At 41.2% G+C, this 18,071-nt stretch overlaps 1 protein-coding gene across 1 annotated transcript; it reads left to right on the top strand.

Moving 5' to 3' along the window:
* Nucleotides 1-980: 980 nt before the first annotated feature.
* Nucleotides 981-17,494, top strand: ZNF317 (zinc finger protein 317). Its single transcript, XM_055543831.1, has 7 exons — nucleotides 981-1,176; nucleotides 8,872-8,991; nucleotides 9,616-9,758; nucleotides 10,189-10,315; nucleotides 10,769-10,864; nucleotides 11,349-11,431; nucleotides 11,938-17,494. Exons 2-7 carry the CDS (start codon nucleotides 8,892-8,894, stop codon nucleotides 13,255-13,257), a joined length of 1,869 nt encoding a protein of 622 aa, XP_055399806.1. The 5' UTR covers nucleotides 981-1,176; nucleotides 8,872-8,891; the 3' UTR covers nucleotides 13,258-17,494.
* The last annotated feature ends 577 nt before the right edge of the window (nucleotides 17,495-18,071 follow it).

Genomic DNA, 18,071 nt, shown 5'->3' on the forward strand with positions numbered 1-18,071 from the left:
CGTAAGGATGTGAGAAAATGGAAGTGAAAGTGTTAGTTCCTCGGTCCTGTCCGACTCTCTGTGACCCCATGGATTGTAGCCCACCAGACTCCTCTGTCCATGTGCTTCTCCAGCCAAGTTCCAGCGTGGGTTCCCATTTCCTTCCCCAGAGTGTCTTTCTGACTGGGGTATTGAACCTGGGTCTCCTGCATTGCAGGCAGATTCTTTGCCCTCTGAACCATCATGGAAGCTGCACAGATGTGAGTGCTGAGGGCCAAAGAATTGCTTCTCTCAAACTGTGGTGCTGGAGAAGACCCTTTTGAGTCCCTTGGACAGCAAGAAGATAAAATCTATCAATCCTAAAGGAAATCAACTGAGAACACTAATGGAAGGACTGACGCTGAAGCTGAAGCTCCAATAACTCTGGCCACCTGATTGGAAGAACCATCATTGGAAAAGACCCTGATGCTGGGAAAGACTGAAGGCAGGAGAAGAGGGCAACAGAGGATAAGATGGATCCTGCTTGGTTTCAAGAGCTGCTGTGACCTTTCTTGACTCAGAAAGAGGAAAAATATTTCTTGCAAAGCAGTAAGATTCATGGCTGATGGTCAAGGTAGAACTGAGCATTCCCTGTTGGAAGGAGAAGAGTCCAGCCTGTTGTCAAGTTTATAATGGAAATGTGGAAAGATGGGGTTGCTATTATTTGATGTCGATAAGCTGGAGTCAGGAGTTTGATTTGCAGCATTTTAATGTATCCATTAAAAGCACTGTTTACTTAAAATGGTAAGATTCAGTGCTAACATAGACATAGGACGAAAAGAGGCCTGAAAACTGATTACCAAGGGACTTGAACAATTATAAGTTGGAGAAAATGTGCCTGGTTCGGAGATCACATCTAGGTAACCCACTCAGGCCCACTTTAATTCCAAAACTACATTTCCCAGAATCCTTTCCGCTCTGTGCTTCCTTGTTCGCGTCCAGTTTTGAAGTCCCGCGACACTTAGAAGGCGGAAGTGAAGCGGAAGCCATTACTCTTGGGAGGAGAGTGCTGCTATACACATGGGAAGAGGAGTGGTCCACCGTGGTTTCTTACAAGCTCTTGGTCCCCGCGGCCTATCGGACTTTCCGTATGAACTTGTCATCCCTTCGGCCGCAGCTTCCGTGACCTTTGCTTCCCATGATTCTACTGTCGGTGGTGTAAGTCCTGCTTTCCTCACTTAACCCTTTACTCTTGGCCTTCGTGAGAACCCGGGAGGCCCAAAAGGCCGGCGGAGTTAACAGGGGACAGGACCTGGGACCGAGAAGCCAGGCAGGAGTGTGTTTTAGACACTGTGATAAGCGGTATGAAGTGCTGGTGACGAAGTTTAGGACCCGGGTGAGGCACCAGTGATGTGGTCCAAAATAATTGACATCTTGGGATGGGGACAGAAAAGTCCATTCCAGATGAGGTCAGGACGTTATTGAGGTGGATATGTGAGTCAGGAATTGGAGACCCAAGGATAAACTACCTACCTTTTGCTTTGTGGTCATTTTTGTCTAATATTAATAGCAGCACACTGGTTTTCTTTCAGTTAACATTTGTCTTGAATGCTTTTTTACACTTAAACTTCTCTGTTATTTACTTTAGTTGACTGTCGAGTAAATAGTCTATGACTAGATTTAAAAATGCACTTCAACGTTGTTGTTTAACTTGAGAATTAGTCCATTAATATTTAATGTGATTACTAATATTTGAATTGACTTTTGCCATCTTATTTGGTGCTTTCTATTTTCCCTTCGAATAATTTTTAAAATTAGAATATAAGACATATTTGTCCCCCCCACCCAAAGTATGAAAACACACAAAATTAAAAGAAGAAGAAAGTGATTCCTCAAACTAGGACAAGAAAAATAAGATTATGAAAACTCAGAAACCTGTATTCTTCTGAACTGCATCCACCTCCTTCTCCATAATTTTTCCCCTGGATTTTACTGCTTATATGTTTTCTTAAAAATGTATTTCCTAATTTTGATAATTACTTACTATGAATTACATGCACCCAAGTATTTTCAGAGACATGCGCCTACCATTCTTTTTTAGATATAGTGACTTAAATTTTAGTCTACAAAGCTCCATATACTGTGGTTTTATTTGCAAATTGTGTTATACACACACACACACACACACACACACACACACACACACATATACATACACACACAGACACACACACACACACACCTGTGCGTGTGTATAAATTTTGAGAATATTGGCATTATTATGCCATTGAATTTTACAGTTAACTGATTACATCTTCTATAATGCTTTTCAGTCAAGTTTTATGAGTATCAGCAAGAAAGATATAATGGTTTTTGTTATTGTTAGTTTTATTCCTTGGAAAGTACTGATTTATATTTATGTTTTTCTTTCGTATCACACATTTATTTTTATTATTTACTTTCTTTGCTGGACTTCCAGTAGCATTGAATGGAGTTCGAAAAGCCAACTTGAGGCAGTCCTGTTTTCTTTCTGACCTTAAGGGGAATTAACTTGAGTGTTAGCTGAAAGCTTTTTTTTTAAAAAAAAAAAATAGTATTAGGTAAAGGAAGCTCCTTTTTCCTAATCTAAGAGATTTTTGTCATGAAAATCACTCTTACCGAATGATTTTTTTTTTTTCCCAGCATCTACTTTGATGTGTTGATGTACTTAAGTCATCTCAAACTATGCCTGATCTGTAGGTTCTAGTTCTGTTTGTGCTTTAAACGAATAAGTGAAAAATATGATTATCTTATTTACCTGGTAATAGTATTAAACCAATTACAAAATTAAACCAATCTACATTTGAGTGAAATTGGTTTGTAATTTTCCTTTTCTGTTTCAGGTTTATGCCAGCCTCATAAAATGGGGTGGGAATGTTCTTTCTTTATTTCTAAACCCTGGAATATTTTACCTAAGGGTAGAATCACTTTTTCTTTACAAGGGAATTGTACCAGGAAAAACCACTGGGGTCTGGAGATTTTTTTTTTTTTTTTCTAAAGCTGTTGTTTCAGTTCTCTAGGAGTCAAAGGGCATCCAAGTTCTCTATTTAATTATGGTAAATTAAATTTCTTTAGGAACTTATTCATTCCATCTAAAGCTAAATTGTATAATCAAAGTTGTTAAAATATGGTCTTGAATTCAGTTCAGTTCAGTTGCTTAGTCGTGTCTGACTCTTTGTGTCCCCATGGACTGCAGCATGCCAGGCTTCCCTGTCCATCACCAACTCCTGGAGCCTACTCAAACTTATGTCCATCATGTCAGTGATGCCATCCAACCATCTCATCCTCTATCGTTCCCTTCTCCTCCTGTCTTCAATCTTTTGCAGCATTAGGGTCTTTTCCAGTGAGTGGTTCTTCACATCAGGTGGCCAAAGGATTGGAGTTTCAGCTTTAGCATCAGTCCTTCCAATGAATATTCAGGACTGATTTCCTTTAGGATGGCCTGGTTGGATCTCCTTGCAGTCCAAGGGACTCTCAAGAGTCTTCTCCAACACCACAGTTCAAAAACATCAACTCTTCAGCGCACAGCTTTCTTTATAGTCCAACTCTCACATCCATACATGACTACTGGAAAAACCATAGCTTTGACTAGACAGACCTTTGTCTCTGCTTTTTAATATGCCGTCTAGGTTGGTCGTAGCTCTTCTTCCAAGGAGCAAGTGTCTTTTAATTTCATGGCTGCAGTCATCATCTGCAGTGATTTGGGAGCCCCCCAAAAATAAAGTCTGTCACTTTCCATTGTTTCCCCATCTGTTTGCCATGAAGTCATCTCTTACTGTGTTTTGAATGCTTGATACATATGTAATGTTACCAGTTTTTCATTCTCATATTTATATGTTCTTTCCTTTATTTTAAATAAGTCCTGTCAGAATTGTGTCAATTTTGTTTTTCTCTTAAAACTTTTGGCTTGATTGAACCACTGTATAATATGTATGTTTTCTGTTTCATAACTTTGTGTTCTTCATAATTTTCTTCTTTTACTTTCTTGGCACGTTTCTTTACAATTTCTTACATTGGATAACTGCACGTCCTAAAGGACTGTAGTGAGTATTCTATTGTATTTCAGTTCTAAGTATTATCAAATACTATAACTTCTTTGACATGAAAGTTATTTAGGACTTTTAGTTTCAATTTCTGTGACTTTTTTCTGGTTGTCTTTTTGTTATTGTTTGCTAACTTACACTGTAGTCAGCTTCATGTCATTTTCTGAGACAACACATTGGACCCCATGTGTGGTTGGATTTTATAGTTAGGAAATACTATTTCATCTTGTGCAGTCTGCATATAGTTATTGAGTTGTCTGCTTGAACGTATTATTGAAAGCTCTGGTAGTGGCTTTGTCCATTCTCCTTAGAGACCTACCACCCTCTGCCTGTATTTTTGAGGCTAAAACATATATAGCTAAAACAGTATATATCTTTTTCAGGGGTTATACCTTTTTTCATTATGCAGTTCCTCAGTTTTTACTCTTAGCCTTTTTGCTTTAATTCATTCTGGTATTAAAATATTTAAACCAGATTTTTTTAAAAGTATTTACCTTGTATGTGAAGCGAAAGTCATTCAGTCATGTCCGACTCTTTGTGACCCCATGGACTATACAGTCCATGGAATTTTCCAGGCCAGAATACTGGAGTGGGTAGCCTTTCTCTTCTCTAGGGGATCTTCCCAACCCAGGGATTGAACCCAGGTCTACCCACATTGTATGCAGATTCTTTACCAGCTGAGCCACAAGGGAAGCCCATTTACCTTTCCATTCTTGCTATATACTTATTTTTAAGATGTTCTTGCAAACAGCATGTAACTGGATTGTTTTTACTCCATTTTGAGAATCTCTCTACTGTAGTTGAAGCGTTTGGTCAGCTTTTTTATAGATTTTTTTTTCCCCCGCCCTCTAGCTTTTGATTTGAGAATTTTGTTCACTCCACATTTTTCTCTGCTTGTTGGAATTTATCGTGTGTGTTTATATGTGTGTGTGTGTGTGTGTGTGTGTGTGTGTGTGTATATATATAATTTATGTGTATTATCTTAGTAGTTGTCTTGGAGAATTCTTATTCTTGTTTGTTCTGAAATTTAGATTTTTGATACCTTATCACTGTCCTCGTTTACATGGTTTTGTGATCATCCATTTTATTTTATTATTTTAAAAAAATATTTATTTAATTATTTGGTTGTACCTGGTTGTAGTTGTGGCAAACAGGATCTTCAATCTTCATCTTTATTTTGTGGCATGCAGGGTTAAGTTCCCTGACCAGGGATTGAACCTGGTACCCCTGCATTGTGAGCAGAAGTTTAGCCACTGGACCATCAGATCATGCCACTGATCATGCATTCTAATTCTGTCTTTTTTTTAAACTCAAAAGAGATTATCGTGTGTAGTCATGTTTAGTTTCATTATACCCACACATTTTCCTTGTTGTGTTCTTTCTTTGGTTCTTGGACCCTTTGGTGTAAGTTCTTAACAGTCTTTGCTTCCTTGAATTTTCCTTTCTCCCTAAAATATTTGTTTTAGAATTTCTCTTTTCTGTGAGTGGCAAGTTCAAATATGATGTTATTTTGCCATCTTAATGGACATTTTGATTTTTAAAGTATATTCCAGAGCCATGAAGATGTTTCACTATCTTCTAGCTCCCATTATTGCTGGGCAGAAGTCAGGTGTCAGCCTAATGTTTTACTTTTTTAAAGCAGTGATTCTTAAAGTGTATTCTTCAGACCAACAGCATCATCATCACCAGGAATTTGTTATAAATGCATATTCTTGCATTTCACACCCCATATCTTCGGAGTCAAAAACTGGGGCTAGGGCCTAGCAACGGAGAAGGCGATGGCACCCCACTCCAGTACTCTTGCCTGGAAAATCCCATGGATGGAGGAGCCTGGTAGGCTGCAGTCCATGGGGTCGCAAAGAGTCAGACACGACTGAGCGACTTCACTTTCACTTTTCACTTTCATGCTTTGGAGAAGGACATGGCAACCCACTCCGGTGTTCTTGCCTGGAGAATCCCAGGCTGGTGGGCTGCCATCTGTGGGGTCGCACAGAGTCAGACACAACTGAAGCGACTTAGCAGCAGCAGCAGCAGCAGGACGTAGCAATGTGAGTTTTTTAAAATACATTTCCAGTTTTAACAAGCTCTCCAGGTGATTGAGATGCAGCTTGAAGTTTAAGAACCATTGCCTTAAAGGTAACCTGCGTTATTTTCCTCCCAGGCTGCTGTTCAGATATTCCTTTGCCATTTTTGTTCTCTGGTTCAGTTTAATTGTATCTAACTGTGATCTGTGTTTATCTTCAGTGTCTTCATATTTGCCTTCTGAAATGAGAAATTCACAGCTACTGTGTTTTGCAATAATTGCCTGGACTCCTTCCTTCTCCTTTTAGAATTCTGTTTAGAATCAGTTCAGCCATTTTCCTCTGTCTCCCATGGCTCTTTATGCTTATCATCTCTTTATCTGTGTGCCCTCATGTTTATTCTCTAGAAATGGTTTTTAAATTTAAGCCTGTGTAAAAGTCACCTATAATGCTTGTTATTAATAAAATAGATTCATCAGTCTACTTCAAAACTTTCATTTAATTGGGCTTGGATATGAACTGGGAAGCAGAATTATTAAAGTTCTCTAGGTGAAGTTTATGCAGCTGGCTTGAGGACCACACTTTGTGTAAGACTCTGAAAAACGTTTTTTGTTTGTTTTTTTTAAGAGGGGGACTGTGTAATCTGATGAAACTCTATATTTCAACATTTTGCCTTTATTTTAACAATTGTAATTGTCCTTTTAGAAATTACACATTTTAAAATTTCTGCATATTTATTACCAGTGTGTGAATGATTTTAAAAAATACCTGTGTTTATTTTGTATTGCGCTTAAAATAGTTTTGAATGGAAGATTTAACCAGTATATGTAGATTGCCTGTTGGAAACAGAAGTATTAATCTGTCCTTTTATCCCCTGGGACATTTCATCTGATTGGTTGAAAGCTTACAGATAGTGAAGTATAGAGATGTTAATTTATGAGTGTAACACATTTCTGGAGTAAAAAAAATGGCTTGCAGTATTCTCAAAACTATTGTTTCTTTGGACCTACAGGAATGACTGGTAGAAACAGTTCTAGCAGGGGCAGAAATACCACTCAATAAATGTAACAGAAAGATTATTCTCTCTGTAGTAGTTCCACCTGCAAATTCTGAATATCTCTGGGTTGTATTACAAAATTGAATATGGGGATTTTAAATCAAATATCAGAGGAATTATGGCCACAAAAGGAGAAATCATAATAGAACAATTGTAGAGGATATAATGTGTTTTGGACTCAAAAACGATGAAGGTATGTCTTTTGTAATTGTGAGGAGCAGTGGTAAGATTAGGGTGAGGTAGAAATGCATGTGAGTATGCAGAATACATGGTGGCTTTAACTCTGTGCTTGTGTGATGCTGAGAGCTGTATCCAGGGTCACCAATTCTAGCTCAACAAGTGGTATAATTGCTCAGATGAGAAATACTCCAGAACCTTGCTCTGGTCTATAGTTTACATTATCATGAGACTTTGAAAATATCCCACAGATTTGAAATTGATGTGAGTGCATTCTCCATCCAGGCTTTAACCACTTGTATACCTTGCCCCATATTGCAGATGGTGAACAGTAAGGGCCAAGGCGTGCCTAAGCCACATGGCTGTGTCAACATATATCTCATAGGATCTGAACAGGATCCCCCTCCCCTCCAAGTTCCATCCCTTGTGATCTTCCCAAGACCCCAAGGCCCAGGGATGTTATCTCAATATGAAGAGAAATGTGGATCAGCTTATTTGTCACCATTCATTCTTTCACTCACTTTAAACCTGTTTATTATTTGAGGTGCTGTTCCAGACACTGTGTACTCAGTTGCTTAGTCATGTCCAACTCTTTGTGACCCCATAGACTGTAGCCTGCCAGGCTCCTCTGTCCATTGGATTTTCCAGACAAAATACTGGAGAGCGGGTTGCCATTTCCTTCTCCAGGGGAATCTTCCTGACTCAGGGATTGAACCTGCATCTCTTATGTATCCTGCATTGGCAGGTGGGTTCTTTTACCCACTGAGCCACATGGGGAAGCTCTTCAGACACTGCAGCAGTGAACAAAACAAAGATGTGAAAAATCTTTGTCTTCCTGGCATTTCTTGTCTAACGGTATACATTGAATAGGAGATTTTGTCCAGAGAGCAAATTTTTGAATCATCGTTAGTGAGGTGAACCTGATTCTAGTGATGAAAAGCCCTGAGCTGTAGCTCACAGTTGTGTATGTTGACATAGAGTATGGGGCCAAAAGGCATTGGAGATCAGAACACATGGTCCTAGATGGATCCTCCTCATGGTTACTTGAACCATCATAAGCCAGGATGAGCCTTGAATAAGTCTGGAGCTTAAGTGTTTAGTGAGTGACAGAGTTTTGTATAATTGTAATTGGTAATATGGACTTCTCATGTGGCTCAGTGGTAAAGAATCTGCTTGCCAAGCAAGAGATGCAGGTTTGATCCCTGGGTTGGGACAATCCCCTGGAGTAGGAAATGGCAACCACTCCAGTATTCTTGCCTGGGTAATTTCATAGACAGAGGAGCCTGGTGGGCTACGGTCCATGGAGTCGCAAAGAGTTGGACATGGCTTAGCAACTGAATAACAATTGGTGACACATTACTTGAGAGAGTGACTCTGAGCCTTAGTTGAGGTGGGTCCAGGACCTCCACCATGTTGCCTGGAGGTTTTACCTAAGCAAGGTTAAGGCCTAGGATGTGACAGAACTTGCTGCTCAAAAGAGGAAATGCTGAAAAACAAAAGTCAGAATTGTCATGTGAGTGGGAGAGACAGAAAAACCTTTGGCTACACCTAGTAGTCTTTCTCTCATTTCCTACAGATGTCCGCTCCAGGAGACCCATGAGAGAGAAAGTAGCTTCCTGGTCCAAGGCCCTGCTTTTCAGGCAGATTTACTGTCATTCTCGCAAGATGGCAGCTCTCGGCCTGGCTCCCACATGTGGTAAGTTCTTTGGGTGTTGAATGCCCTCAGAAATCAAGCTTCCATGGCTCCTGCCACTTCACTGAGGGCAAGGATGTGCATAGCTGGTGGGAGGGCTGCCAGGTCAAAAATGGTGGCGGATGTGTGAACTGAAGTGGGTGGGGCAAAGTCCTGAGAGCTCCTCTGGCAACTGTGTCTGATTCAGGGTCTTTGTGAGTTTGGGTGAGGCAGGGAGTGTTTGTAGTTGGTGAGTTAAGAAGGCTACAGGTGATTGATAACCCATTTATTATTTTGATAAATCTGAGCAAAGTAATAGCTCCATCTCTTAGAACTTTCATTTCTTCACTCATAAATTGAGAATGTATATAATTTTCTTTTTTTTTTTGAGAACATATATTAGTTTCTTTCTTTTTTATTTTTTGAGGATGTGTGTCATTTTCTTTATGGCTATGTAGGCCCACCACTCTTTTTCCTATCCTTAAGTGGAGCAGGGCTGCTCTGGCTTGTCACACAACTTGTGTATGTGTGTGTGTGTGATTGTGATTGGAGCATGTGCACTGCACACACACATAATTAGTATGGGATCATTTCCTGATTTGCGAGTGTCAGGTGGGCTTTAATCCTCATGGGTTCTCTCTTCTCTAGCTATGCCCAGTCAGGAGCCTGCCTATATGCATGAGTCAGAAGTTCCTCTTTCTTCAAAAGACCATTCCTGTCCGCAGGATGTGGACCTGTTTGCATGCAATGGCCTGGAGCCTCATACATCAACCAGTGTTGAACCATCCCAGGTATACCAAGCTCTTTAAGACCCCTGAAGGTGGGGGAGGGTCTTCATCTAGGCTGATGGATGCCTGATCAGAGTGTAAGAGGAAGAGCCAGAGAAGGTTGTGAGGTTGGTATCAGGGATGTTAGGGAAAATGACATGTAACAGGTTGTTTTTTCATCATACAGCTCAAAGCTCTCAGGCCAGGCTGGAAGTGAAAGGAGGTTTGATCCCATGTCAGAGTTGAATTTGAAGCAATGAGATAGGATGAAATTATCTTATAAGGAAGAGAAAACATCTAAGGACTGTCTTCTAAAGTTAATGTTTAGACCTCAGAACCCTGTATTGAAAATCCTGTGTTTAGAGTCTCTCACACGTAGTCTTTGTCCTCAGCCATCTGGATGAGTTCTCACTGGCTGGGTTCTCACTGACCCCAAATGTGTGTGGTGTTTCAGGAATCAGTGACTTTCCAGGATGTTGCTGTGGACTTCACTGAGAAGGAGTGGCCCTTACTGGACTCTACTCAGAGAAAACTGTACAAAGATGTGATGCTGGAGAACTACAGCAACCTTGCCTCAGTGGGTAAGGCTGGTGTCATTTCTTCATTTGTTCATTCATGAATCAAATGTCCTTGTTACAAGTGCTTGCTGTGGCTCAGGAACTGTGTGGGAATTTAGAATACAGTTATGAACAAGTTGACCTGGTCCCTGCCCTAGTGGTATCTCCCTTTGGATATTGAGGTCTGTCCACTGCATTGACCTTGGAAGTTATGTGTGTCTGAGCTTGGGCATAGTTATCTGAGTTAAGAAATCCTCATTTTTTTGAAGGGCAAAATGTGTGGGAATATTTGGGGTTTTGTGTTTTATGAAAGCCTTTCACTGTGTTCCTTAGAAATGTGGCACCACCGTTTTGCTGCTCCTAAGTCAGACTTGTCCATCCTCAGAACACTGAAGACCAAAACACTGACCCCAGACTATTGGAAGGGGTGGTCCTCTGCACGATCTTCCCTCAACATATGTCTTTCCCTGTGAGTAGGGTGCCAGGTGGGCAAACCCAGCCTCATCTCCCACTTGGAGCAAGAAGAGGAGCTGAGGACAGAGGATCGGGAACTTCACCGAGGCCCTTGTCCCGGTAAGCACCAGGCAGACAGAAGTGCTGCTGAGAATCGGCTCTTGCCAGCAATGGGGATGAATGGAGTTTCATTGGGAAACCTGACCCAGGTTGAAAATGCGCTTTCTCTTTCACTACACCTCCATCCTCTTAAAAGTCTTTTGGTTTCGGTGTCCCTTCATCTTTAAATTTGAGGTGGCCATGTGGGCTCTTTGTCCCATTCTTTCCTATTCAACATTCCTGGTCATACTCTTAATATCATTATCAATGTCAGTATTTGAAGAGTTAATCTTAGTGAGTCAACTTAAATTTCTACCCCCTTCATTGCCAAATGTCTCACACATCCAGATTTCTCAGTCCTTTTTACTTATGTGTGTTCTCCCCTCTGGCATTCCCTTCTCTTCTTTATGGTTTGTATCTGTAAAGAAAGCCATCTCTGTTTTTGTCACTGTCAGCCCACCATTTTCCTTCACCAGCAGGTTGATATTTTCCCAATTTGTTTCAGATTGGGCGACGCCATCTAAAACCAAATGGTCAATTCTTATGGAAGATATTTTTGGGAAGGAGACATCTAATGGTGTGACAGTGGTAAGATTTCCTTGGAATAATTCTGAATCTTCCATATTGGGAGAGGACAGGGTCAGCCTGAGTTAGAAAAGCTTCTCAAAACCAGGCAGGTCCCCTACACCCCTCAGTCACCCCGAAGAGCAAACAGTGATAGAGATAGTATTATCAGTTTGGGGAAAACCCTGAATTTGGTCCCAGACTTTTCTTAAAGTCCTATTGAGTAATTATTTCTATAACTACATCTCAGATGTTGAGTGTTGGCTTAATTTAGTTTTAAACAGTTAACCAAGTATATATGCAAGAAGCTTTGTGAAAGTTACATTCATGGCATTCATTTATTTTCTTTTTTGATGGAGTCCATACAGGGCAGGAGCAATACTTCTGCTTTGCAGATTGTGACATCATTAGTAATTACAGTATGCTTCTACTTATATCATTTTATGTGGGGATAGTCTTAGGAACGTAACAAACATGGGAAATGCCTTAGTCATTTCCTAAATGCCTTAGTGCTCCCTTTCCATCAACAGGAAAACAGTCAGCTTGGAGAGAAGTCCGCGGAGTACACTAACTTGTTTGACGTCTTCAGCATAGGCGCTCATCTCACTCAGCAGATGGGAAGGCACACTGGCAAGAGACCGTACCACCTCCGGGACTGCGGGGTGACTTTCAGGAACAGGTCCCATGTAACCCAACATGTGAGCATTTACAATGGGAGGAAGATGCATGAATGTCATCAGTGCCAGAAGGCCTTCACCACAAGTGCTTCCCTCACACGGCACAGGAGAATACATACTGGGGAGAAGCCCTATGAGTGCAGTGCCTGTGGGAAGGCTTTCAATGACCCCTCAGCCCTCAGGAGTCACGCAAGAACTCATCTCACAGAGAAGCCCTTTGACTGCACTCAATGTGGGAATGCCTTCCGCACCCTCTCCTCCCTGAAGATACACATGAGAGTCCACACTGGGGAGCGGCCGTACAAGTGTGATGAGTGTGGGAAGGCTTATGGCCGGAGCTGCCACCTCATTGCCCACAGGAGAACACACACTGGGGAGAGACCCTACGAGTGTCATGATTGTGGCAAGGCTTTCCAGCACCCCTCCCATCTCAAAGAGCACGTCAGGAATCATACTGGGGAGAAGCCCTACGCGTGCACGCAGTGTGGGAAAGCCTTCCGGTGGAAGTCAAACTTTAACTTGCACAAGAAGAACCACACAGTAGAGAAAACCTACGAGTGTAAAGAGTGTGGGAAATCTTTCGGGGACCTCCTGTCACGGAGGAAACACATGAGAATTCATATTGTAAAGAAGCCTGTTGAGTGCAGACAGTGCGGGAAGGCATTCAGGAACCAGTCCATCCTCAAGACGCACATGAATTCCCATACTGGAGAGAAGCCATATGGGTGTGACCTCTGCGGGAAAGCCTTCAGTGCGAGCTCCAACCTAACTGCGCACAGGAAGATCCACACCCAAGAGAGACGCTATGAGTGTGCTGCCTGCGGGAAGGTCTTTGGAGACTATTTATCCCGGAGGAGGCACATGAGCATTCATCTCGTGAAGAAGCGTGTTGAATGCAGACAGTGTGGGAAAGCCTTCAGAAACCAGTCGACCCTCAAGACACACATGAGAAGTCACACAGGAGAGAAGCCCTATGAGTGCGACCACTGTGGGAAGGCCTTCAGCATCGGTTCGAACCTCAATGTGCACAGAAGGATACACACTGGGGAGAAGCCCTATGAATGCCTGGCCTGCGGGAAAGCCTTCAGTGACCATTCGTCCCTCAGGAGCCACGTGAAAACTCACCGGGGTGAGAAGCTCTTTGTGTCATCGGTGTGGAAAAGACTCCAATGACACATCTTTTTTAAAGAAAAACATGAGAACTCAGATTGGCAGGGAACCTGACAGGTGTCAGGAAGGCAGGAAGCTTTGAGGAACTCATCTCACTGGGCATAAATTGTTAACTTGGGAGAAATCCAGTTTGTATAAAAACTGTGGAAAGACTTGGATTTTTCCATGTCACATTGGAACTATGTGAGAACTCACGGTGGTTGAGAAAATGTATATGTGAGGTGTGAGGAAGCCGTCAGTGTACATGTAGCTCTCAACAAACAGGAGAGCTTTGAGAGGGAACCCCTAACCTGGTATTTAATATCAGAATGACTTTAGTACCACCTTGTATCTCTGGGCACAAGAACAAGCTCATCCTGGAGGATCTCTGTAAATTCCATGACTGGACAATCCTTTCCTGGTCTGATTGTATTCCTTATGAGAGAGATCACACTAAAGAGGAAAATCTATGAAATAAGGACCACGGGGAAGCCAGTAACAGGTTGGCAAGCTATAGCCAACAGTCTGTTTTAATGCAGCTGGCAAGTTTAGAATAGTGGTGGTGTTTTTAAAGAAGAAAAATATGTGATGGAGACCACTTTTGGCCCACAAAGCCTAAAATACTCATCTCTCTGGCCCTTTACAGAAAAAAAAAAAAAAGCCAATTCTTTATCTACCGCAGTGGGGATAATTTTGCTCCCTGGGGGACATTTGGCAAATCTAGAGACATAGTTGGTCTTTAAAAGTGGAGGGGGGTTGCCATTGGCATGTTTTGGAAGACACCAAGGATGCTGCTAAATATCCTACAATGCACAGGGGCTTTCCTCAAGAGGGAGAAAGTATGTGCCCCAGAATGTCAGTATTGCTAAGGTTGAGAAATTTTAACCAACAATTCCTCATATTTTTGTGAAACACGTGGGTACTCACATTGTGAGAAATTCCTATTTACAGCTTGAAAACTATACTCAGTATAATTGTTTTAGGAATCACATGAGAACCCACACTGCAGACAATCCCTCTGTGGAGTTTCATCCACAGCCCTCTCACGTGTGTGTATCAGAATTCTTTCCCCATTAGGATTTCTCAGTACATGTGGAATTGCACTTATCAGTCTTCTATCATGAAAATGGACCCCAGCTCATTAATTTTTCAGTCTTTAATTTTAATGTTATGCTCTTGCAAATAACCCTCATGCCTCATCACAGAAGGTTTGTACATAGTAATTCTACTATAATTTCATTTGTGATATGTGTTTATTTCCTTTTGGACAACTTACTTTAAACAGTGGGTTTTTTGTTTGTTTAGAATAGTGTCATGTGCTGTGTAACTTGTGGGTATTTTTAGTACCTGTTTGTTACAAATATCTAATTCAAATAAGTTGTGATCAGAGCAGGATGTCATCATCAAATTGGTCCTTTGAAATGTTTTTGGCCTCCTGTCCAGCCAAAGTAATCTAAACTTGTAGTTGCATCTTCAGTATCTTTTTCTTTCATATCAGAAAGATCCAAGTTCTGATTAGTAAGGTATGCTATTATAGAAAATCTCTTACAGGTTTCCTGCAACTAGTAGAGTCCATGTCCACAGCCTGGCCATTGACAAAAAAAGCAGATTCCACGATACAGGCTGTGAGAAAGCACTTGAAAAAGGGTCTGTCTTACCTGGATTCCTCTCTACATTTTCTGCCCCCCCCCCCCCCCCCCCATTTCCCCTTACTTCTCACCTTGAGAAGAGATCCAGTACCTAGTGTTAAAGATCCATCTTATGACCATGAGGATGCAAGCCACAGGCTAAGCAAGAGGGGTGGGTCAGTTTACTGCAGAAAAATGACAATAATCTTGGCTTCCTCGGTGGCCTCTTTGTCTGCACTAGCCCTGGATTTGTTATTTCCAGACTTACTATTACATGAGAAAAAATAAAACTGGTTATTGGTTTAAGCTGCTTTGGATATTTCATTGTTTAATCTATTTAATAATTGTTTTATTGGTGGTGGGAATGTTCTACTGTACCAGATTGGATGTTGTCTGTAACCCATGCATCAAGTCATTAGTGGGGTTGGGTAGCTGCTGCTATACATGTTGGTATAATCTGCTTATAATTGTTGGATTTGGGTTTTTAAAAATCCTTAAGGGCATCCCCGGTGGCTTAGTGGTAAAGAATCCACCTGCAATGCAGGAGACCTGGGTTCCATCCCTGGGTCAGGAAGATCCCGTGAAGAATTAAGTGGCAACCCACTTCATTATTCCTGCCTGGGAAATCTTATGGACAGAGGAGCCTGGCAGACTACAGTCCATGGGGTTGCAAAAGAGTCAGACATGACTTAGTGACTAAATAACAAAAATCCTGTACTCCTGTTTTTATAAAATTGTATTTCATGTCTCTGATGTGCTTAAGTATTATTTCTTGACTTGTGTTGAAGTAAGTGTAATGGTTTTTGCAAAAGCCCTGAGAAATAGGTACTGCCAATAACACCCTTTTGCATATGGGCAATCTGAGGCAAGGAAGTTTAATGTTACTTGTTTGAAGTCAGCTCATTAACAAGTTGTAATGCCTTTTTTGTTGTTTATTTTAAATATTTATTTATCTGGCTGTGCCATGTCTTAGTTGGGCATACAGGATCTTTAGTTGCATCATGTGGACTCTAGTTCCCTGACCAGGGATGGAACCTGGGCCCCCTGCTTTGGGAACACAAGTCTTACCCACTGGACCACCAGGGAGGTCCCTGTGCCCGTGTTTCAAGTGTCAGGCCCTGTTCTGTGCCCTGTGTCTATAGCAATGAATCAGGATTTTTGCCTTTATGGTGATCACATTCTACATGGGATGAAGACACGTGATAAACAAATGAATAAATATGTGGTATATCGGCAGTCAGTTCAGTGCCCCCAAATTTAAGTATGGTGATGATGACAGGGATGTGGGGGTTCATTGAATCTATTTTATGGATAGGGAAAACCTGTTGCTTAAGGGGACATTATAGAGCAGAGATGTAAATTCCCTGCAAGTGCGTGCCACGTTCTAATGTGTGCAAGAGGACCCGAGGCAGTTCAGAGGTCATGAAAAAAGAATTTTGCTTGCTAGGGCCAGTGTGGCTGGAATCTGGCAAGCTTAGGAGTCACAGAAGGTGGTAAGGTCAGAGCTGGATTGGGATCCTTTTCACGGAGGCATCTTGTAGGTCAACTGGAAAGACTTTGCCTTTTATTCTCTGTGGAAGGTCAGTGGAGGGTTCTGTATAGAGAAGTAACAACTATTCCATCTCTGTTTTAAAGAATCATATTGGCTTCTGGGTTGGTTGGCTAAATAGAGGGATAGGATACAAAAACAGAAATCTGTTGGAAGTTCATTGCTGAGTTCAAGTTAAGTATAATGATGTCCAGTTGCTGTATTTAAAATGGATAACTAACAAGGACTTACTGTATAGCACATGGAACTCTGCTCAATGTTATGTGGCAGCTTGGATGGGAGGAGAGTTCAGGGGAGAATGCATCCATGTATATGTATGGCAGAATCCCTTCACTGTTTACGTAAAATTACCACAACGTTGTTAATCACCTATAGCCCAATACAAAATAAAAAGTTTATAGAGTTTGAAAATAAAAAAGTAACAGTATTAGTATTGGGTTGGCCGAAAAGTTCACTTGGGTCTATCTGTAAGATCTCAGGAAAAAGCCAAATGAACTTTTTGGCTAACTAGCAAGGGTATTTTGAGAGTCACGTTGAATATGGCTGTAGTTTCATTTTCACTTCGGATAAGTGGTTCCTTATCATCCCACAATTTGTTTAACAACAGCTGATGTACAGTTTTTGGACTTACCCCCATTTCCCCGATTTACTTGTTTCCACTTACCCCGATTATGAACAATGCTGTTCTAAGAAAATGTATAACACGCTTTCTGGAGTGTTGGTGAGTTATTCCAGGAGTATGAAATTGTTAGGTTGTAAGGTCTGTGCATGTTCAGTTTATCTTAATGCCAAAGGTGTTTCTAAGTGTTTGTGTAATGGTTTGTGTGTGGTATCATTTAAAACAGGTATTGGTGAACTTCAGCAAAGTGTTTAACTCATACTTTGTTGTTTACTTGCTAAGTCATATCCGACTTTTTTGCAACCCAAGGGACTGTAAACCGCCTGGCTCTTCTGCCCATGGCATTTCGATTTCCCAGGCAAGAATACTGGAGTGGGTTGCTATTTTCTTCTCCAGGGCATCTTTCCAAACTAGTGATCAAGCCCATGTCTCCTACATTGGTAGACAGGTTTTTTTGCCATTGAGCCACCAGGGAAGCCTTAACTCATGTACCATAAATTGTCACATGAACTCATCCGTGTAAGCAGGCAAGAAAAATGTTTTACATGTTTTAGCATTCCTGATAACTCCTTCTTGCCAAATAGCAAACCTTGCCTAACTCCCCACGAGTGACCGGTGTTCTGGCTCTGACAACATGGCTTGGATTTTTATTTTTGGACCCTATACAAATGGAGCCAAACAGTATACGTTCTTTAGTATCTATCTTAATTTACTCAAAATTTTTGTGAAACTGATCCATATTGTTTGGAGTTCCTCTAGATAGTAGTACATTTTATTGTGTTCCATTGTTTGAATATTCCAGTTTATTTAAGCAGTTTGTGTTGGTGGACATTTGACTTCTCAGTTTGAGGCTATTGTAAATAGTGCTGCTATGAGCATATTTTAATATTTCTGATCGTGCATAAATGCGGGCATTTCTGTTGGGTTTATACCCTGGACTAATATCACTGGGTCATACGCGATGCATATTTCACAAATGATGCCAGTTTTCCAAAGTGTTTGTAGATAGTGTTCCAACAGGCTCTTTTATGGAATTGGATCA

Source organism: Bubalus kerabau, chromosome 1 (assembly GCF_029407905.1).
Source record: "Bubalus kerabau isolate K-KA32 ecotype Philippines breed swamp buffalo chromosome 1, PCC_UOA_SB_1v2, whole genome shotgun sequence".
In the NCBI taxonomy this organism is placed as follows: Eukaryota; Metazoa; Chordata; class Mammalia; order Artiodactyla; family Bovidae; genus Bubalus; species Bubalus kerabau.